Source organism: Panthera leo, chromosome B4 (assembly GCF_018350215.1).
Source record: "Panthera leo isolate Ple1 chromosome B4, P.leo_Ple1_pat1.1, whole genome shotgun sequence".
Taxonomy (NCBI): domain Eukaryota; kingdom Metazoa; phylum Chordata; class Mammalia; order Carnivora; family Felidae; genus Panthera; species Panthera leo.
This window is the reverse complement of record NC_056685.1, coordinates 15,675,325-15,698,621: the sequence shown is the minus strand read 5'-3', so window position 1 is coordinate 15,698,621 and position 23,297 is coordinate 15,675,325. Positions and strand designations below refer to the sequence as shown.

General features: G+C 41.2%; 1 protein-coding gene across 12 annotated transcripts in view; it reads left to right on the top strand.

The window, feature by feature from the left end:
• TRDMT1 (tRNA aspartic acid methyltransferase 1) overlaps positions 1-23,297 on the top strand; it is a 91,937-nt gene that overhangs the window by 5,463 nt on the left and 63,177 nt on the right. For 4 of the 12 annotated variants that reach the window (XR_006204569.1, XM_042945007.1, XM_042945006.1 and 1 more), the window contains exon 1: positions 11,273-11,389. The exons of 1 other annotated variant lie outside the window; for it this stretch is intronic. Coding sequence is in view for 3 of the 11 variants with exons in the window: in XM_042945007.1 (XP_042800941.1) it covers positions 11,326-11,389 (64 nt within the window). In the remaining 8 variants the exon portion in view is untranslated. Of the gene's footprint in view, positions 1-5,995; positions 6,063-11,272; positions 11,390-11,546; positions 11,679-16,633; positions 22,808-23,297 lie in introns of those variants that run through there. 7 more of the 12 variants (XM_042945021.1, XM_042945010.1, XM_042945013.1 and 4 more) reach the window with 5 other exon arrangements.

Below are 23,297 nucleotides of genomic sequence, written 5' to 3'. Positions count from 1 at the left end.
AGACCTGATACTCAACCAACTGAGCCACACAGGTGCCCCAAAGGGACTTCTAAAATATTAGAATTCTGTACTAAAATAAATATTGGCAATGCCTTCTACCATAGTGTTCTTTTCTTTCCTGTCCTGCCATTTCATCTTCCCTGTTCTCCCTGTGTCTTCCTTTTCTTGTTTTCCCAGATATCTGGGGATGTGCTCAGGGGAGATGATGGTACTTGGAAAGAGTATCTGGGTCTGTCAAACTTTGAGCCAGTTTGAAGATAAGGAGGCAAGAGTCAAAAAAAGAGAAAGAAAGAAAGAAAGAGAAATAAAGAAGGAGATGCTTCTAAATCTTGTGCAACACTGTGATTTATTTTTTTAAGTTTATTTATTTATTTTGAGAGAGTCAGAAACAGTGTGAGTGGGGGAGGGGCCAAGAGAGAGGGAGACAGAGAATCCCAAGCAGGCTCTGCCCTATCAGCTTGGAGCCCGACGTGGGGCTCGAACTCACCAAACCGTGAGATCAAGACCTGAGCTGAAATCGAGTCAACAGCTTAACTGACTGAGCCACCCATGCACCCCACGTGTGACACTGTAATTTAAACAGGATTTGGCGTGGCAACTCACTGTATGGTGTATCAAAGTTGATACAAAGATGGTGAGCTGAGAGGAGCTGTACATTAGACAAAGCAAAGTGTGTGTGTGTGTGTGTGTGTGTGTGTGTGTATGTTAACAAGGTTGAGAAAGGTTTTAATAAATTGGAAGCATTAAGGGGCACCTGGCTGGCTCAGTCGGTAGAGAAAGCAACTCTTGATCTTGGGAGTCATGAGTTCAAGCCCCACCTTGGGCATAGAGCTTACTTAAAAAAATACAATAAAAATAAGTTGGAAGACTCAAGATGAACTGGAGACTCTAAAAAGCTCCCCTGTGAAGCTGAAAGGGTTTAGACTGCCGCTCGTATCACACTCCTTTTAGCCAGAAGTTGTGTGGGGAACATCTAATGTGTTCCCCTAGCGCCTGGGATCCTATTTCTGCCACTCTGCCACCAAAAAGAGCTGGGAGGGTAACTGGTAACAAATCTCGAGGGGATACCAAAATGACGTTAGAACAAGAAGGAATAGCTAAGAAAGGTTTGCAAAAGAAGAGGCATTGTGGAACTTCCTACTAGGTGTGGTAATGTACAACAAAGTTCCAGTAATTGCAAGTGTGGTTCGCCAGCCAGAATAGCAGACGCATCCCAAGAAGAGTGAGGCCCCGTGGGGATGATACGACCTTAGAATATAGTGTGCGAAAAGAGGAAAGAGGAAGTGTTACACACCCCCAGGGAAGGGAAAACTAGATATTTGTGGGAAAGTTAGGTTTAAAACCTCACCTTGCACCCCATATCAAAATGGATTTTAAAAAACGAAACGTAAGGAAGAGAAGCACATACAGAGACGTAGGATAAGTCACAAAGGAAAACTATGTATATTTGATGGCAGAAGATTTAATACTTCTGTGTCATAAAATATTACAATCCAAATTCAATGGAAACTGATGAACGGGGAAGTGTTTTTACAATACACGTGGTTGACGGCTTTATAACAACAAAAATAAAATTGTGGTAATTCAATAAGAGTCTCCTATCATCCCAGAAGCAAAAGGACAAATGTGAAAAATAATTGATAAAAGAAAAAATTACAGATGTCCCATAAAGATGTGATAATTCATCCTCGATGTTAACCAAAAAAAGGGAAAATAAAAATGACACCCTAATTGTTGGCCTACAAGATAGACAAAGGTTTAAAATGACATCACTTGTTCATGTGGATGTAGGAGGTGAATGTTCTCAGTCACTGCTGATGGGAGTTTGGACTCTAATCGTTCTGGAAATGAGTTTTGACAATATGCATCAAGAACTTACGTAATAATTATGACTTTCACCTGTGACCCCCCCTCTAGACTCTAGCTGATGAAAATATCAGAGCATTTGAATATTTATATGCAAGAATATTCATGTACTGTTCATGGTAGCAAAAAACTGAATCCTCTTAAATGTTCAATACTGACAGACTAGGAACACAAATTATGGTTGTTTATGGACTACAGAAACAAGGAAGGAAAGATACCCAGGGAACAGTTTAAAAGTGGTTGTTTTTTAGGGGTAGGGATGAAATCAAGGTTTTTTTTAGAAGGGTATGTCTTTTTCCTCCTTTTACTTTTGTGATTTGCTTTACCCCTCCAAATTAGCATGCACTATTTAGAAAATTCGGGAAAAACTAAAGATAACATGTGAAAGAATGATACATCTCTTTGATCAAAATGGAGAACTGGTCATGATAAAATGTTAGATGAAAAAAAAACAAGGTATAAAACACAAATGCAGGGGCGCTTGGGTGGCTCAGTCGGTTAAGCATCCAACTTTGGCTCAGGTCATGATCTCGTGGTGAGTCCAAGCCTCGCATCAGGCTCTGTGCTGACAGCTCAAAGCCTGGAGTCTACTTCAGATTCTGTGTCTCCCTCTTTCTCTCTCTGCCCCTCCCTTGCTCATGCTTTCTCTCTCTCTCTCTCAAAATAAAATAAACATGAAAAAACATTAAAAAAACACAAATGCAGTAAGATTATGATTTTGGTAAAACATAATTAGTGCAAAGACTAGAGAGAGAAATACTAAAATGTTGGCCATAGTTATGTCTTGTAGTTTTTTTAATTTTCTTTTTTCATATACTTTCCTGTTTTCCAGATTACGTGTGATGGGCGTAAATATTTTATTAGTAGTGCAAAAAGAGAAAGAATTATTCTCTTATAGTTGGATTGGGCTTTCAATACTCTGGGCATTTCTGATGTATGCTTATTAGGTCTCTTTCACTTTGGGTGATAAACAAAAATTTGTTTTCCAAATAATTATGTCTCACCTCTATAGGGAACAGGTAATGGGACTGAACTGAGGTCTGAAGCTTTTGGGTTTTCAAACTGTGAGCTCTATAAGGGTGCATAAATACTGCTCTTGGTTTCATTCTTTTCCCACCCTATTGTAGGCTTGAGCCATAAAGTGAAAGGAGTAAAAAAAGATGGGCCCTGCAGATTCCTGACATTTTTTCCTAACCAGAATGATTTTTAACTCCTAATGTGATTTTTCCCCCTCAAAATATATACCAGCTGTCTTCTTTCATTCCCTTTGATATCTTCTAGATTTTTTAAAAAAATTAATGCTATCTTCTGATTTCTGTAAAAAAAAAAGCACTTTGGTGATTTGTAAATAAATCTGTTCATCTGGGGAATATTGATTTATGGGACGTTCAGCAAATCACATGTTTTCTTCTTTAGATTCTTTGTTAAAAAAAAAAAACACCTGAATATTCAAAAAGACAACGGATAGGGTCTAGATGGATTTATGAGCATTTTAAACATTCATAAAGTTCTTTGAAACTTACAGGCCTGTATGAATGTGTATGATGGATACTATCCTATTATTAAAGCATACTTTGCCATCCACTAAAATATAGTCTATTTTGGTCACTCTGTATTCTCTGAATGACTAAACATAGAGCAAATCCCTTTGGGACTTGTACTATATTTTAACTTCGCAGTAATTACCTTAGATGGAAATGGAACACTCAATCTCGATCTTCGGGAGTCAGCGTAACCTGTAATAGAAGGGTTAATGGCTTCTGGGGCATTCCAGCACGAATAGAAAGTTTGGGGTTAAGTGGTACTTATGTTGTATCAGGTTTGCTGAAGTGACTTTGAAAGGCTGTAAGATCAGTTTTAACAGTTTTAAGTAAATACAAAGTTGAGGGTTTTTTTTTCTTATGGAGTGAATAGACCTAGTAATAATGTTATTATATTTTGCTTATTTTTATCTCTAATGGATTGTGTGATAACGATCCCAAGTGATACTGTCGTATATCTAAACTAGTACCTGACTAGCAAGGGTAAGGTGAAAAATGCTTTTGTATGATTTTTCTCTGGATCTGGATTTTAATTTGTCAGTATTGACAACAGTAGCAATTGAAAAATAAAAAGGCTGTGAAGAAGAATGAAGCATTTTATAGAGCGTGTGTGTATGTGTGGTGAATGTGGGATGTGCATACATGCTTTCCTCTTCCTGGCCTTGCTGGATCTGGTTAGGGGGATTTGGTTACTTCAAACAGTTCTGAAGGTTTGATGAATTAGCAGAGTAAAGGAGCAAAGTACGAATAGCTCTCTTTCATTTTTATCTCTTCTATTCCCATCATGAGTCTTGTTTTCCTGCCTGACATAACAAAGGCTATCATAGAAAACAATAAGGAAAGACATCTTGTAGAGAAAATGCAAATTAGTATCTTGGTAATATACCCTTTTTGAAAGCATACCAACCAGGAAAACAGTTCTCTGTGTGTAATTGTTAGAAAAGAATGAAATGTAACTTACGTTATGACACAGTTGTTCAGAGAGGGAAGGAAACCGGTATTCATTGTTCTAGGCACGTTACTGAGGTTCTCTCTCTCTCACTGTCTCTCTTTACCTGTGTCGATTAATTATTGATTAAATACAGACATTACCTTGCTAGCAAATATTACCCTTGTTACATAAATGAAGAAAGTATTAGAGGTAGGATTCATATTGACTCATTTATTCTAAGGACCATGTTCCTTGCACTGCATCAAGGTGTCTTTGTAGAAATAACTGGGCCCAGAATCTATTATACATTTTAGTCATGCGTCTTTGAGGTTGTCTCTCTTTTGTGAAGCAGAATTAACCTTTTTGTTTAATCTTTACAAACCGCATTGCCCTATCAGTTAAGGTAACCTTCATGGATCTCAAAAGTTGCCTTCATTCCTCAGGCCAACCTGTTCTCAGGAAGCAGTGTATTCTGGGAATCAGGGCTGCTTTAGTTTGGATCCTTGGCTTTCCTTCTGGGGGTGGAGGCCCAGCAGGCGTGGGACAGCTGAGCCTTCTGAGTATCTTCTGTACTAACTTGTGATATAGCTGGCCCTAGAAAGACCTCTGAAGGAAACCCAAATAACAGATTCCCTGTTGTCGTGGGCTTGGGCAAGTGACCTCAACTTTCTGGAGGTCAGATGAAGACTGGGTGAAATCAGGGTCATATGGGATCACTTAGAGGCAGCTGCAGGGGTGGGTGAGGGTAGGGGAGGTGATCCGGAGTTCTTCTGGGCCCCTACTACCCATGCTTTAACAACACAACAGCTGTGTGCATCCGTGTGTGTGTGTGTGTGTGTGAACACACCCTCTGTGCCTGATCCTAGGGGAAATTTTGTTTGAAGAAAAGGTTCTACATCTAAACATAGTTGGAAAAACACTGGCACATAGTCCTAAAGATTTCTTCCGGCTCTAAATTTCCATGGGTGTAGGAGAGCAGTTTTAAAGATAGAGAATCCCCCTATCTTTAATGTAACCGAAATATAATCTTTAACATTTATTGCCAAACATTTTTAAATTAGACATTTCAGATATAATCTGAAAGAGAAAAATCTGTGTCAAAAATCTGTGACCGAGTACTTTGAGATGGTAAGCTATAGGGCCAACTGCATGGTTTCTATGCTTTTCAGCAGAAAAATCTAGAATTACATTTCCTCATGATTCTGATTAAAAAAAACACATTGGGGCGCCTGGGTGGCGCAGTCGGTTAAGCGTCCGACTTCAGCCAGGTCACGATCTCGCGGTCCGTGAGTTCGAGCCCCGCGTCAGGCTCTGGGCTGATGGCTCGGAGCCTGGAGCCTGTTTCCGATTCTGTGTCTCCCTCTCTCTCTGCCCCTCCCCTGTTCATGCTCTGTCTCTCTCTGTCCCAAAAATAAATAAAAAACGTTGAAAAAAAAATTAAAAAAAAAAAACATTTATTCTCTTCCTTCTTCTGAGGTAAGCATAAGATAGTATTTACAACTGGAAGTCCCTAGAGTACACTTCATAAAAGAAAAGTACTATTCCTTCAAGACACCATGAAGTTCATCATTTTCCATCTGTTCTTTTTCTCTTGGAAGTTCATCATGTCATTGAAATAACACACCTGTTGTTTCCTGCCTCTTTTCTTTTGTGACAGTTTGTGAACAAGGTGAATGGACATCAGAGGAAGAACTGAAATATTTGGTTACAAGGTTTGCTATCGTGTGAGTTCCTTTTCCTCTATATCTTTAGGACACTTTTTAATTGAATTGAATTGAATTGAATTGAATTGAATTGAATTGAATTATTTTGTGATTTTTTGAATAATTTATTGTCACGTTAGCTAATATACAGTGTATACAGTGTAGTCTTGGCTTCGGGAGTAGATTCCCATGATTCATCACTTACGTACAACACCCAGTGCTCATCCCAACAAGTGCCCTCCTCAATGCCCATCTCCCATTTTCCCCGTCCCCCCCACTCACCCCCATCAACCCTCAGTTCGTTCTCTGTATTTAAGAGTCTCTTAGGGTTTAGGGCACTTATTTTATTTATTAATTTTTAATTTATTTTCTATTTTTTAAATGTTTATTTTTGAGACACACACACACACACACACACACACAGCATGAGCAGGGGAGGGACAGAGAGAGAGGGAGACACAGAATCTGAAGCAGGCTCCAGGCTCTGAGCTGTCAGCACAGAGCCCAATGCGGGGCTTAAACCCATGAACCATGAGATCATGACCTGAGCCAAAGTCAGACCCTTAACCGACTGAGCCACCCCAGGCGCCCCTTGGGGGAATTATTTTAAATCAGTGTTCATAGTACAATAATTAAGCACTTGCTGCACACTTCAACATTGTTCATTTATTGATGGGCTACCTGTTAAGGTCATGACTTCATGAGACTGACTTTCAAGCAACTCTCTCCAATAAAACTTTCTGTGATGATGGAAGTGTTCTCTCTTGGCTGAGCAGTACTGTAGCCATCAGCCACATGTGGCTATTAAATACTTGGAACATGCCTAGCGTGACTAATAAACTAAGTTTTCAATATTAATTAAGCTAATTTAAACTTCAATCAGCAAATGTGGCTGGCGGTTACCCTATTGGACAGTGTGGTTCTGGAGGGTCAATACAATTGGTAAAATAGTCTTATGTTCAGGGGACAGAAGGCACGAAGTTGTTTTTATTATTGGCACTTTAATGGCTGGAAATAGGTTAGAGGTTTTTCCATTTAAAACCATTTTAAGCTAAATGTTCTTCAGTGCTTGGCACATAAAAGTCAGTAAGTGATCGGATGGTATTACTAGGTCTCCCCTTACTCCACCCCCAGTCTCAGCAACTCATGTATCTGATGCATCCTAGGTGAGGTCACTAACAATTTTCCCCTAAGATTGCCAGACCTGTAGACTTACCTCTCAAGCTGCCTGGGTCTTGGTGGGAGTTCAGAGCGAGACAGTTATGTGTGCTGCTGTCTACTGACTTCCAGCGCTCCTAGGCTCCGCACCCCCTCGGTCATGCCTCTGGCTTGAAGACTTCCAGCCTCGCATCCATACTTCTCCAAGCCAGACCATTCCTAGACGCCATCCACAACCCCCACTTAGGGCCCTGAGAGGTCTGTGGCCATAAGCACCTCTCTGCAGCGTGCTGATGTGACCTTGTTCAGTTGTGGCTCCTAAAACCGGCATCACCCAATTGGGGGATGAGCAATTGCAGGGGTCAGGATCACGCTGTTGGACACAGTTGAAGGGACCGAGAATGCATCACTTAGACGACGTCATCCGATAGATGCTGTTTATGAAACACACTTTTATGTTGTGCAAGGCATTGGGCTACGCGCTTCAGATTGTCCTCTAGCCCTCACAGCCACCACATGTCCTATTTGTACATATTTTAGACATGTACGTAGGCTCAGAGAGGGTAAGTGACTTGCCCAAAGTTGCATAGCTAGGAAGCAGCAGATCTACGATTCCTGTTTACGCTCTTTGGCTCTCATTATTGAAGAGGGACAGGTCTTCAAAATCAGTGCAGAAAGAATAGATTTTAGGTGACTGTAAACAAGGATGTTCTACTAATTTAAGGCCTTCACTTCAAACGTCTCCCTCTGTGAAGTATGCCGTGCCCCTCAGGAACAGCTCACAGCTGAGGCCTAATGCTGGCACATCGGTACTGTGATGTAAAGGCCTTCTTGAATAAGCAGGAGGTTGCAAGTGGAAGATGAATTCTCAGGGCCTTTCTGATTCAGATCCCTTCTGAATACAATTTCCTCTCTTGAGGACATTTATTGCCAATTTACTCCCACATGACTACTTTTTTTTTATTTTCCATGCAATTCATAAAGACCATTCTTTTTGCTGGGTGAAACCAGAATGTAATGTATTCATCATTCAAATTTGCATAAACAGGGTATTCTCTCCTTTTGGCCAGGCTGTGTAAGAATCCACATCACGTTTCACTGGGGAATAAAGAATGGCCTGGATCATGAAACTCAAAGATGATTGCCAAAAGTATTTTAAACATTTGGCGGACTGTCTTAGTTCTGTTGGATATTAATGTTCACGGGAATGACAGGCAGGAGAGGAAGAACAAAATATGATAGATTTCAAGTTATACAATGAGCTCTTAAATAACTGAGATATGCTGTTATTTTTTTAACATAGTCTTAGTGTTATATTGTGCTCCTTAATTATTTCTGATATGCTTCCTTTGTGCCAGGTGTTAACTAGCATTTTGGCTTTTTTTTTTTCAAGCGTATTTTGTGTGTTGTGAGGGAAAACAACACTGAATGTCCTCAAGTTTGATTTTTGATATTTGTATTGTCAGAAAGTGTGTTGAGCTTCTGTAATTAGAATATAAGCTCTGTGGGACATGTCACTGAGGATAACTTTATGGGAAACTATAGGATTAGAAAGCTGTTTTTCTCCTTTAAGAACATTTGTAGTTTGCTTTGGGAAAGAGTCATCAATGTGTATCCTCATTTTCTCTGTGCTCCCCATCCTATCCTCCTCCTGAACTACTCCTGATTGTGGCACCCTCACCTCACACAACTTGTGCCAGGGTTTGGACGTGAATGCATACGTAATCTGAGGGGATCTAACATCTATAGTTGTCTCCATGGAGATGGTTGCACATTATGATTATGGCGAACGTTTTCAGTCTTGAAATGATTATCACACATGATATGCTTTAGAGAGGAAATACCATGTATCCAGATGTGGTGGATCAGGCAGAAACTGGGTTGGAAATAACTGAAAAGATTTCACGATAGGAACAGGTAGGATCTCTATTTCAGAACGCTGGCAAGGTATGGATCAGGGAACCAAACACGTCGGGGTTTCTAGCCTAGGATTCTAGAAGGAAGAATCTGTTCGACAGAGAATTTAGAGAAGAAGGCTAGCCTTTCTGGGCAACATAAAGAACATGAGCAAGGAACACGAGTGGGGAAACTGAGACACGAAGGATGTTTGGGGAATGCCCACTGTTCCAGTTTGCAGCAGAGCTGAAGAAGGAGAGAAAACAGAGTTAAGAAACATAAGTCGGGGGCTGTATTGTGAAGACCCTTAAGGATCAGCGTGAACAGTTTGTAATCAGCCTGTGTGGGAATGGGGGTCTACCTCCCTCCCGCTCAGGAGATTGGCATTTTCCACGAACTCGTCCACATAGTTTTGGCCTGTCTCTCCCCTACAGGGTAAGATCGTTGGTCATATTTATTTTGATTTATAGTACCCATGCTAAACAGATTTTAGGTTTGTGTAACATTTTGGTTGTTGACCGTATATAAATCATTGTGACTACATAGCTCCCTTTATAGGTGCTGATATGTTTATTGTACTAATATTATGTAACAAATACTAGAAAAGTTTGTTTCATGCATTATATTTGTTATGTTACTGTGTATATATGATTTCCATAAATTAAGTTGGCTTAAGAGTACCTTTGTTGAGGGGCGCCTGAACACAGGGCTCAGTCGGTTAAGCATCTGACTTCGGGTGAGGTCATGATCTCGCCGTTCACAAGTTCCAGCTCTGCGTTGGGCTCTGTGCTGAGAGCTCAGAGCCTGGTGCCTGCTTCAGATTCTGTGTCTTCCCCCCTCTCTGCCCCTTCCCCACTCACATACTATTTCTCTCTCTGAAAAATAAATATTTTTTAAAAATTAAAAAAAAAAGAGTACATTTGTTTACACCAGATTTAAAAAATGTCTTTTGGATAATTTCAATTTGAGCAGATAATTGACATGTGGCCAAAAGGGGACTCGCTTTCTCAAAAACTAATTCAGGCTTAGAATCTTAGAGCTGCAGGGCCCTCAGCACCCATTTCTCCTGCTTCCTTCCCTTTTATTTTGCAGGTAGGGAAACCAGGCTCAGTGCAAAGTCACATAATCAGTTATTGCCAATGCCAGGGCTAAGATTCTGTTCTCTGCTGTCTTTCTGCCAACCGTCGTATCTGAAATAAGTGACCAACAAAAACATTTAAAGGCCAATACACATTTACAATGAAAAAGTTTCATAGGAAACATCAGAATGGAGCAGTTCCATAATTAGATAGGGTAGTCATACTTTTGTTTATAACATTACATTGGGGCACTTGCAAAGTTTCTAACAAATCAGTTCTTATTACAAGTGGCACTCCCCAATTTTTCCTAATGAAAGTTAACGTGTGGTGGTAATGGGAACAATATGACACCACACCATGAGATCATTTCCTCCCTTGCACATGTGGCCATGTTTTACTTGTGATCCGGCTTCTGACGACGTGGTCACTGGAGCATCTTGGAGAAGCAAGGCCCCGGCACTTGGAGGGACATAAATACTTCCGCATTATATTAACAGCAGATCCTCTGTTCAGGATACTTTCCACGTTAAAGTACAACGAACCCCACTAACAATTACAGCAAGCGTCCTCTGTCCTGGTGTGCACAGGGGCTCTCTGCTGCATGGCCGCTGAATTCTGAACTTGTAACTAACTCTGGGACCCGCTCGCGGGAGGAGGCTGATTTATCTCTGTCACCCCAGCACAGCCACAAAACCTGGCACGTGGTACGTGCACAAAACCAACGTTAGTGAGGTCTGGACACTTAAGGCTTCCAAGTGACAGTGAAGCAGCGAGCCTGGAAAATGAGTTTTTCTGGGTTCTAACCTGTCTGTGTTAATTCACTTTGAGGCAAAGGTAGATTTCGCCCGTCTACTGAGCTCCGGCTTAGTGTTTTCTTCCAAAGTCCCTGAATGCACTCCGGCAGGAAGATGGAGCGTAAATCAGGCTGCTATTCACTTGGGAGGCCGTACTGTTTTGTGTCCGTTGTCCCCCCGCTGACCCCTGTCACCCCCGGGCCCCCCAAGCTGCTTGAAGCTCTCCGAGCGCGGGAGCTGCGGGAGAGGGGGAACTGAAAAGCCGCGGAACCAGAGGCGAGGGAGCAGCGCGGGCGGAGGAAGGACGAGATGGGGAACCGGCAGGCCTAGCTGCGAGGCGGCGGCAGCGGCGTGGAGATGGAGCCCCTGCGGGTCCTCGAGCTGTACAGCGGCATTGGGGGCATGCACCAGGCGCTGAGAGGTGAGGAGCACACCCCGCCTCTCCGACTACGTTCACCCCTCCGCGCTGCTCACAGCCTGGGTGCGGGGGAGGGGCGAAGCGGCGAGACGCTGGGGGCGGAGAATGGAGGGGGAGGGGGCGCTCGGTTGTCTTGGAAACCGCCCCAGCGCGCCGTCCCCGCCCGGCGCTGCGGGCGGAGACTCCTTTCCTCCCGCCCCGAGCGATGCCTGAAGGGCGGGCCCCACGTCTCAGAGGACTCCGTTTGTGAGTGCTCATCCGCGAGGCCAGGCTAGAAACTCAAACTAAAATGGTACCCGCGAAGGGGGGAGAGGCGAGCCCCTGCCTGGTGCGGGTCCCCAATTCTGAGTGTGGCTGCCACCTAGAGGCGTGGACACCTGCTGCTTTTGCCCTGGACGAAGTGGAGACGAGGGAGGGGAGGTCGCTGGGGGTCTTGGCCGGTGAGGGGATGGACTTTCGAAGGGATAGCTGCAGTTCAAGGTCGAAGTTAGGGAAGCCTAAATACACTGTGGAGAGAAGGCATTGAGTCAAAACCTGCTCCTTTCTGGCCTTTGAAAAGAAACAGCTGGTCTTGTCTAGATACTTAGGCGGCAGGAGAGCGGAGTTGAAACTTCGTTGTGACCTTGGGCTAGGTCCTTCACAGTTTTGAACATGTTTCCTGGTTTTAAAATGTGAAAAATAATCTATTTTCAGAGAAGGCTTGTGAGGATCAGAGATGAGGCGGGTGAAATGTTTAATAATAGTGCGTAGTACATTGTAGCCACTCAAAGCATTATAAATTATTAGTACCTCTCTTTTATGTACGTCTTCGATTTTGAGATTTTAAATTTCTTTAGTGATAAGTTGGAGCTGAAAGGTTTCGTTTTTGGTGACGTTTGCTCAAAAATAATTCTTGAGCTCCTGTACTGTGCCAGGTACTGTCGAGGCACCGGAGAAACAGCGTGACAAATAGACTTGGAGCATGCGTGTTTATTCTTAAATTACTAAGGCAACCACAAAACTGAAACTTGCCTGCTTCCTTTTTTTAGTTTCGAGGGCAAGAAAAGACTACTGTAAGATACAGAGAATATATAATGAGTTGAGCATGATCAGTTTTCTGAGCATATATATTTGGTTGTAGATGAGGTCAGTGATTATTACATTTTTATTACTTACCAATTATTTTCTGGCTCTCTATGTTCACTTCTCTTATCAAAATTTACCAGCTTGAAAACAAAAGAAAATTCTAGGGGTGCTTGGCTAGCTCAGTCAGAAGAGCACAGGGCTTTCGATCTCGGGGTTGTGGGTTCCAGCCTCATGTTGGGTGTAGAGATCACTTAACACGAATGAATGAATAAAGTTTCAAAAAAGAGAAAATTCTAGAACTATCTATTCTCTTAGTTAATTTTGTAAGATTTTATAATGTCAGCATTTTCCCCCTTATCTTGAAAACCCTTAATGAACATAATTTTAAAGCTTGTTTTGTACTTTATCATAAACTGTAACTCAACTACCCTTCAAGGGTTGAACATAAGATTATCCCCTGATTTTTTGCAAGTATAAATGTGCTACAATTACATCCTTGTGCATAAATTCTAATTTTCTCTTTAACCGTTTTTTCTAAAAGTGAAATTAATTTGTTTAACAATAAGAGCCTGTGTGCCACTTAACAAAGTAAAATTATGAGAATCTTTTTTAAGGTTTTTTGATAGATAATATAGCAAATTAAGTGCCTCCCTGAACTACATATTCATTAGGAATTGTAATATCCATTTTTTAACCTTTGCTAATTTGATAGGAGAAATTGTATAATTTTAACTTGCATTTTTTTGTTTAATGAAATATAAGTATATTTTCTCCTATTAACCAGTGCAACCTGAATTTGTACACATATTTCTGTTACCACTGCTACCATCCTGATGTAAGCTTTATTAAAATAGTTTCCCAATTGCTCCCCTGCTTCTACTTTTCTTCCCCGCTCCACCCTTTCTCCACAAAAGAGAATGATCTTTTGCACAGTAAATCAGATCACGTCACTTCCCTGCTTAAGTGGCTTCCCTTTGAGGTTAGAATCACAGCCCCGTCTTCTCCTCTGCTTTGGAGATCTGGCTTCTGTCTGCCTCTTCAACCTTATGTGCCACTGTCCTCCTCCTTCTCATATCCAGACTCACTGGTCCTTCTCTGGGCCCCTCAAACCCTCCAGGTTCCTGTGATGTTCTGGCCTTTGTTTTTGCTGTCGTCTCTATCCAGAGTGCTCTAATCCCAGACTTTTCCACTGTAGCTGCATTTGTCTCCTGTCTAGTTCACATGTGGCCCCTTCAGCGTAGCCTTCCGTGGCTGACCCTGTGATTCAAAGTAGCCTTCCTGCTGTGTCTCCACCTTGATGGACTCTCACCTTTTGGTTTCAGGCCTACCTATAAGGAGTATTGACTCTTAATCATATCTGATGCAAATATTTTCCCCACATGTTTGTATTCTGCTGTTCATTTGTTTGATGCACCAAAGTTTAAAATTTTTTTGTAATAAAATGCATTGCTGTTCCCCGTGTGGTTTTTATACAGTAAGAAAGACCAAAGGTAAGAGCGCTAACTGCAGTATTTATTAAGGACCTTTTACATGTCAGGCTCTATGTTAATGATTTAATAAACTAGTTAGTGGTAAAGCCAGTATTGTAACCCAGGTTTCTGCACCTGACCTCTTAACCATGCTATGCTGCCATTTTTATGTTTAAATGCACTACTTGAATCTACAGTTTATATAATAATAAGCACAAGAGGAATAATAACTTCAGATTTCTAGATAAGGTTTATGATCGAAACATTTTTTTATTGTGGTAAAATACACATAACATAAAAGTTACCATTTTAACCATTTTTAAGTGTACACTTCAGTGGCATTAACTAAATTCACAGTGTTGTGCAAACATCAACACCATCCTTTCCAGAACTTTTTCATCATCCCAAACAGAAACTCTGTACCCTCTAAACAAGGACTCCCCATCATCTCTTCCCTTTTGTATCTGATTCACTTAGTATGTTTTCAAGGTTCATCCATCTTGTAACATAGAAGTGCTTCAATTCCTTTTTATGGCCGAATAGTTTTCCATTATATGCATATACCACATTTTGTTTATCCATTTCTCTGTTGATGGTCTTGGTTGTTTCCGCCTGTTGGCTCTTGTGAATAATACTGCTATGGGTATTGGTTTCAATGTATCTGATTCCCTGCTTTCAGTTCTTTTGAATATATACCCAGGAGTGGAATTGCTGGAGCATATGATAATTCTGTGTTTAACTTTTTGAATAACTGCCAAACTGTTCCACAGTGGCTGCACAATTTTATATTTGTACCAGCAATGTGGGGGGGGGTTTCCAATTTCTCCATCTATCAAAATGATTCCTTATTCCAATATATTTGTGTGTGTGTGTGTGTGTGTATGGGTATGTGCGTGTGTGTATATATATGTATATATTTTTTTAATTAATTTATTTTATTTTTTTTTGGTAATAGTTATCCTAAAGGGTGTGAAGTGATATTCTAGTCTGGTTTTGATTTTGATTGTTCTAACAACTGAAGTTAAGTGACCATGTGTTTATTGGTCATCTGTGTATTTTCTTTGGAGAAATGTCTTTTTATGGCTTTTGCCCATTTTGGAATTGGATTGTTTTTTATTCTGTTGTAGGGGTTCTTTATATATTCTGGATATTAATCCCTTATGACTTATATGATTTGCAGATACTTGCTTCCACATAACTGAATTTTAAAAGGTAAATTTAATTGCTTGGGCAGCATGATAGTTTTGTCTGAAAACCAATGGACATTTTAATACCTCAGTTGAAATTTTCATCTTAAGAAGGAAATGCAATGTGCTCTTATATTGTTGCAGTCACTATGTAGATACTTCTTTATCTTCTGAGTTTCATTTAACTTTATTTTTTATCTGCATGTCCATGTGTTTACCTACTCCATATCTTCTGGTATTTCTTTTTGTTCCTGTATAGCTTCTAGCACAGTCCTACACTTGTGACAGGTTGTCTGTGGTTGGCTGTTGAGTTTATTATTGAGTTGGTAATCATTCTACCATTATGTTGATAAAAGCATGTTTTTTTTAGCCCAAATTTTTGTATAATACAGAACTCTTCATTACAAACCACATAATCTATTGTCTAGCTAACATAAGCAAAAAAAAAAAAAAAAAAAAATACACACACACACACACACACACACACACACACACACACACACACACACATTTGGAAGCTCACAGAATCTACATAACACCCAGCAAAGAGGTTAGGTGAATAGGAGCACTTCTCAAACAACATTCTGGGCTTTGCTCCTACACAGCTTCATACCGACATCACCGCTTTCTCCAATACTGCTGGGGGCCACGTGTGAGAAGTGTCATCACTGTTTTCCCCTGAAGGGTGGATGCTTCTACCATCTCTGTCACCAAAATGATGGATTTTTTTCATTTGCTTCCTCACATTGCTACTTCTGAATTAAAGCTGTATATGGATGCAGTTGATTGGTGCACATTAGATCCCATTGTCAGCAAAGAAAGCTGGGAGAGTGAGTTCTGGGTTCTGTTTTGGAAAGAAGGGACTCAAAATATGGTAAAATTTTCAAACATAAAAGACACAGGCAGAGATTCTAGATGGCCACAAGTATAACAAATATCTTTCACATTATTTAAAATATGTTGCACTGTATAGGGTCCACTTGTTACTGCTTTGACATTATTTATGCCTACACAGTCTATAAAGTCTTGGCTAATGAAATGAAAATACCTCCATTCAGAAAGCAGTGGGAGAGGTTGTTTTGTGAGTTATATGTTGGTGGGGCCTGCAAGGCAAGCTGCAGATGTAAATAAGATTTACCTGCAGATGTAAATCTTATTTGTTAATAAGATTTTGTTTCTCTCATAAAATGTGGTATCAGGAAAAAAGTAAAATGTGGTTTAAAGTGTTGAATAAAGGAAAGCTCAGGCTGATATATGTATACATATGTATATATATGTGTGTGTATATATATCATAAAGGATTAAGGGATATATGTCATAAGGGATTAATATCCAGAATATATAAAGAACCCCTACAACAGAATAAAAAACAATCCAATTCCAAAATGGGCAAAAGCCATAAATACACATTTCTCCAAAGAAAATACACAGATGACCAATAAACACATGGACACTTAGCTTACATATATATATATAGAGAGAGAGAGAGAGAGAGAGAGAGAGAGAGAGTCAGCCACTGAGACATCCTTAAAAGTAAAAAGGCCTGCTCTACCAAATAATTTCTAAAGGTGTTGATTTTGAGTTTTAGTTACATAACACTTAATCATATTTAGTAGGAGTTACTCAGCCTTAATATTTTCTGTTAAAATGTTAAGCCATTTGTCAGTCTTTAGTTATTTTCTGAATTTCTTTATCTTCATTTCTCAATGACTTATATGCCAACCTGGGACTCTCCCAAACCACTTTAGAATTAGGTGTGCTTAAAACTGAATCTGGCAAGTTTATTATTATTAAATGTAGGTCTGAATGCCACCTGGGGATGTTTCTGGAGTAGTAGCTGTAAGGGGCTAGAATTTGAGCCGCTTAATTTTTTTTTTCTCTTTTATTGTCTTTGGGATTGTAAAAATGTCCTCTTTTTTGCCTATTTCCCCATAGTTACTCTTATGACTTCTTACCAGATTTAAAGTGAAGTGACATAAAAATTTGTCCCGTTTGAAAATACGTATCATTGGTTCTCTATTATCCATAGAAGTTATCAGATTGTTTTTTCCAAACTTGAAATACAAAGATGAAATATGTAGGATGGATTTTGTATATTCAACAGAGGAGAACCCTAACTTTCCAATGGATGATAGAAGTACCTATTGTTTATGTGTTGAAAATGAACGTTTACTTCAGCACAGAGTCTTTATTACTGTTTTGCACAGATCAGATCATTTACCCTGTCCTAACGTGTAGATGACCGGTTTAATTTGTGTTGTGACCTACCTACTGGGGCTTTTAGGGGCCCAATAAACCGTATCCCTCTTCGTAATTCCGAACAAAGAGAGAAATAAAACAGGAGGAAGGCAAACAGGAAATAAGAATTTGTATGCTTTTTATTCCTGATGAAGTCTGCGTCGGAGGATGTAGCTTAGTGAGAGGGCCCGATGGGTCAGCTAATATTCAGCCAGACGATCAGGCAGCACACCTTTGGGCCCAGCTGGAGAAGCAGGCAGAACACATGTTGCCTGTGGGTAGCTTATTCCCAAGAGGAAGACGGGCGGAGCCGAGCCAGCAGGCCCAGTTGGTTCTTCTCAAATTAGCCTATTGATTAGAGCGGTCACTCTTCCTTCCCACGGAAGTGGTGAAGGGTTAGGATGGGGAAGGGGTTTAAAATGAACACAAAGCGCTCACGTGGAAGAAACATCGGGAGCAGGAACACGTACACTTCACATGCCAGATGCTTGTAGGAATCCTTCAGCTGGCACGGTTTTTCTATTTTTCAAATGCTCTCTCAGCCTTTTAATGTTTGATGCTTAAACCGTCCCCGACAGTTATTTGGTAGCGTCGCATAATTTGAAATACGGTGCTTTGTTTTTGTAGCAGCTTGGTCTTAAATCCTCCTGTGTTTGGCACTGGGAGATAGTAGCATCAGACAGTGTTTGTGTGGGACAGTTTCAGGGAGAGACCATTTCATCTCCTCGTCGACAGGACACGGTTCTGTTGTCAGAAGGCCTTGGTACTTCCTAGCTTTGTGACCTTGGACAAAAACTGAACTTTCCGTGCCTGTTTCCTTTTCTATCAAATGGGGACAATTATGGTACTTACCTCAAAGCGGAGGTATGAAAATTATACATTAATAAACATAAAGCGCGTCACTAGTGCTCGGAATGTGTTGAGTGCTCAGTACATACGGGCAGCTATTACCAAAAATACTAAAGTTATAGAAAGTTATTACATGTTGTTAAAAATGGCCTTTAGAAAAAGCTGGTTATTAAGTATTTGAAGTTGTCAAAGAGCTTTCAGACTAGATTTGAATTCTGCAGGACTAGATCAGCGAAAGAAAGAATTATTTATAGCTATAGAAGATAATATGGAATGAATATGTAGGAAGAGGTAAAAGAGAAGGGCAATGAAGAGAGCAGAAAATTCTGTTTCGCCCTCTTGCTTCTCTAGAAAGCTTCCTTATCCACTAGGGAATAGGTTTCCTCACTGGATCTACTTTGTGCATTTTCCTGGCCTCCTATTCAGTGTTTTTGGAACTACTCCATATATTTCTCTGAGTGACAAAATGAATGCCATTATTTAGGAGTCAGATTGAACTGCCAAGTATGAGCTGTGTAAGTCCTGGAAAGTTGTGTGACTTTCTGAGCCTGAACTCTGTGTGAGACGGATGCAGTAATACCTTCTCACAGGGTGTTGTGAATGATGTTAAATGAAACAGCGGATGTAGGAAGTACAGTGTAGGTACTGAGTAAATCTTAGCACCTTTTCTTCTTCCCACAGTGTTTTGTAGCTGGCTTTCCCTACTTAATTGCATTGGATGACCTTATTGATAAAATCGGGATAATAACTAACCTAACAGGCTTGGTAGGAGGACTTGATAGAACTGTATACATAGAGGTGGTATAGTTCCTAGTATATAATATGTCATAACTAATACTGCTGATGCTACTTAGGAAGTCGAACATTATCATATACTTGTTATTTGTATTTGTTTTGTGATGTGTTCATGTTGCCATTGGTTTATTCTTTTTTTATAATTGGTGATTTGCTATTCCATTTTGTTATGATATTTTTTCCAAGCAGGATTTTGGAAGATAGAGTTTTTCAGATAGTCAAGAAGGGAAAAGTTATACTGGACAGAAGGAACATCCTGTACAGACACGCAGACGTGAAATCGCGTGGTCTGTGTGGAGACATACAAATATTAAAATATCATTGCAATATAAATGCTATTAGAAAATAGATTTTTATGAGGTACCAAATCATGCAACGCCATACAACCTGATAAGATGCTTGGATGTTTATCTCCTAGGTCTGGTTAGCAAATGAAAGTTAAGTTAATGAAACTGTCATTTGTGTTCCAGAAATTGTTTTGGGTGACCATGATGTGGTAGTGGTGGCAAGTGGAGCAGAAAGGCATGGTGGCCAGTGAGGAGATTATTGTCCAGAGGTCACGAATTTAGGCAGAGCCAATAAATGGAGACGATGACTTAGATTATATACAGGATCTAAATATCAACAAAACCTAGTAGTTATTTGAGTGTCAGTTTCCTAGGTTTATGACATGGGTAGTTTATCAGATGGGATTGTCAAGATGGGAGAGCAATAATAGGTTCCAGTTTAGACTTGCAGAGTTTTGAGTTGTCTGTACCACCCACGGAGATGCCACATGGGCAGCTGCTTGTCAATTTTGGCCCGAGGGGTCGATGAGACCAGAAATAAAGATTTGTTTCTGTGTATGTGTTGAGTGTAGGGAAGAGGACCAACAAGATGGAATGCTGGGGGGCAGCAACTTCGTGTGGCCAGGTAGAGAAGATGTATCCACAAAGCGAAACTGAGCAGAAAGAATTAGAGAGCGAGAAGGAGGACTGAAAGAACACTGTGCCATGAAAATAAACGGAGGAGAGGATTTTAAGGAGTGATTTGATATTAAAAGCCAAGTAAAATAAAGACTAAAATGTATTCTTGGGTTAGTTGCCATTTCCTGGCTGGTATCCTACGTCGTAGCCTTCTGAGAGGTATTAATCAGTTTGCCTTGATGGTCAAATAAGTTTAGGAAGCTCTTCATACGATATTGTCCCGTGAAAGTCTCAGGACACGTTAATAGACCAAAAGTGTTGAGAAGCCCTGCAAAAAGGGTGCTGTGTGGTTTAAATCCACACTTCCCATATGTATTTGAGTAAGGAACATTTTTTTTTTTTTCTAAGTGAAGAAGGGGGTCACACTTATTAGCATCCTGTAAGATAACGTTCCTTAGAGCGCGTCTTGGGAAATGCCTTCTGGGCAACAGGAGGGCCCTGATGGTGCCATGGGAGAACATGCCACGTCCAGTGGGTTGGTGAGTTGAGAAGTGCCAGGGCGATGCACAGGGACTAATGTGCATTACCTTTGATGATGCTGACAACACTGACTGGCTCTAAAGTGAGCTTCTCTGCAATTTTTCTGTAAGGCCAGATTTTGTAATGTTCCCGTTATTGCTGTTGTTTCTAAAGGTGTACAAAACTGAACTCCTGCTTCTCCTTCCCCCTTCAGCCTTCCTCATCCTCATATCAGGTGTCTCCTTTTCTCTCGTGCCCACACCCGTGTCTTGGGGCCATCTTTGTTTGTTCTCTTTTACTCATCTCGGCAAATGCCACGGGATCTCCCTTCAAACTCTATTTATACTTCCATCCTTCCTCTCTAGCCTCACCTTTACCACCTCATCCATAATCTCTGGATTCATTTTTAAGTTTTATCAACCTTAATTTGCGTGCCACCCCAGATTCACTTGGCCCCACCTGCCCCCTGGCCCCTGAGCTGCTTATTCAGTGTTGTTCCCCAACTCTGCCGCTGTTGCCTCGTTCCGTAACACTTCCAGAATGCTCATTCCACCCCCAGTATCCAGACTGAAATGTTGCTCCAGAAGCTGCCTGGAGGGGTCGGATAACACAGCTTGAAGTGGAGAGGAGAGGAAGAGTCTTGCCTCTGCAACAATAGAAAATACTTATATATTGGTTTCTGCCCCCAGTTCCTGGCACAGAGCTCCTAAAACCCTTATAATTTCCTGAGTGATAAGAGCACTAGGAGCATGTTTTGTTCTCATATGTGGTCTTTGACCCTGGTTCCTGACACAGAGCTCCTAAATCCCTTGGAATTTTCTAGGTGGTAGGAATGTCTTTTGTTCTAATGAGGCGGCTCTTGATCTGCTCCTGGATAGCGTCAGGATGGGGGGTGGTCACTGGGAAGACTAAGGGTAATTAGCATGGAACTTTCAGCTTCACTCCCATTCTCTGGGAAGGAGAGGGACTAGAGAGGAAGTTGATGGTTGATCGTGCATATGTGATGAAGCCTTCATAAAAATCCTACTAGTATAGGGTTCAAAGAGCTTCTGGCTTGGTGAACATATCCATGTGCCATAATGGCGGTGCACCCCAACTCCATGGAGACAGAGACTCCTGTGCTCCGGGCTCTTCCATACATTGCCCTATGTATCTCTTCAGCGGCTGTTCATCTGTATCCTTTATCATATCCCTTATTATGTAATCAACTGTCAGACATAAGTGTCGCTGTGAGTTCTCTGAGCTGTTCTAGCAAATGATGGAATCCAAGGAAGGGGTTGTGGGAAACTTTGATTTGTAGCCAAGTAAGACAGAGTCATCGGTAACCTAGAGACCTACTCCTTGCCCTTGGTGTCTGACGTTGGGGAAGTCTTGTGGGTCTGGGCTCTTAAGGGGCCTTGGCTAACTCTGGTTAGTGTCAAAGTGAATTGTGGATATCCACCTAGTGTCAGAAGTGTTGTGAATATAGTAGTAGTGTGTGAGTAAAGGAGAACCACAGGAGTGTTTTCCTGTACGTGCCTCATGAGATGACTTCTCATCAGGAAGAGACATGGTGAAGGAGTCAGCAGGTACATCCTCTGTCATTGTCTCCCCACCAGTGTTCCCTGCTCAGATACATGTGGGGATGTGGAAGCGTTGCTTTAAACCAAACAGTGTCGTTACTGCAGGGCTCCTGTCACCTTCAATACATCCCTCCCCCTGCAGCTGTGGGGAGTGGTGGTCCACACAGCCTGCCCTACCAGTCCTTCACGAGGGAGCAGCTGGCTGGGTTTTTCTGTGCAGCTATGGCCGGTGTAGTGATGCACTGCCTTCTGTTTCCTTTTCCCCCTTCCCTGCCTCACTGTCCTGTACTCTTGCTACTTTGGAGTTTTCCCTCCCAGAAAGAGCATCTGCTGCGAAGCTTCGCCTTGGGTCCTTTTTTAGGAAACCTGGACAAAAGGTTATTGCAACAGCTTTTTTACTGCTGTCCTTGATTCTGCTCTGTCTCCTCTAGTTCTTTTTCAACACCGTGTCAGTGTGATCCTTTAGAAATGCATTAGACAAGTCATTCCTCTGATTAAAACCTTTGAGAGGTTTCTCCTATCACTCAATGAGAGCTTCAATCCTCCTTGGTCTAGAGCCAGCCCCTTTCCGTCTCCGAGCACATTTCTTGTGCTACCCCCTTGCTTTCTTCATTCCGGGCTTGCTGGCTGTCTTAGTAAGTTTGTGCCACTGTAAAGGAGTACCACAGACTGGGTGGCTTCTAAACAGTAGAATTTATTTCTCACAGTTCTGGAGGCTGGGAAGTTCAAGATCAGGGTGGCAGTGTGGTTGAATTCTGGTGAGAGCCCTGTCCAGGTTTCAGAGTGCCGACTTCACCTTGTATCTTCACATGGCTGAGAGCAGAGGGAGGAGGTAAGCTCTCTCATGACTGTTACAAGGGTTCTTATCCTATTCTTGAGGGCCCCATCTTCATGACTTCATCTGATTCTAATTACTTCCCAGGGGCGCCATCCCGTAATACCAGCACATTGGGAGATAGACTTGCAACATAAGAATTTGAAGAGGAGCACAAATATTCAGTCCATAATACAGGTCTCCTTGCTGTTCCCCTTACAAAACAAGCATGCTCCCATCTGTGTTCTAGAAAGTTCAAGATATCTATTTTCCTGCTCCTTCATCTCCTTCAGGTTTTTGCTGTTGAGACATTCTCTAACCAACCTATATAAAAATAGAACCAATCCCTTCTATACTATCTGGCTTACTCTGTTTTGTTTTTTTTTCCCCTGCCCCCATAGTACTTTCATTGTTAGACATATTATATACTTATTTGTTTATGATTTGTCTTCCCCCACCTCACAAGGATATAAATTTTATAATAAGATAGCCTTTGTCTGGAACATTG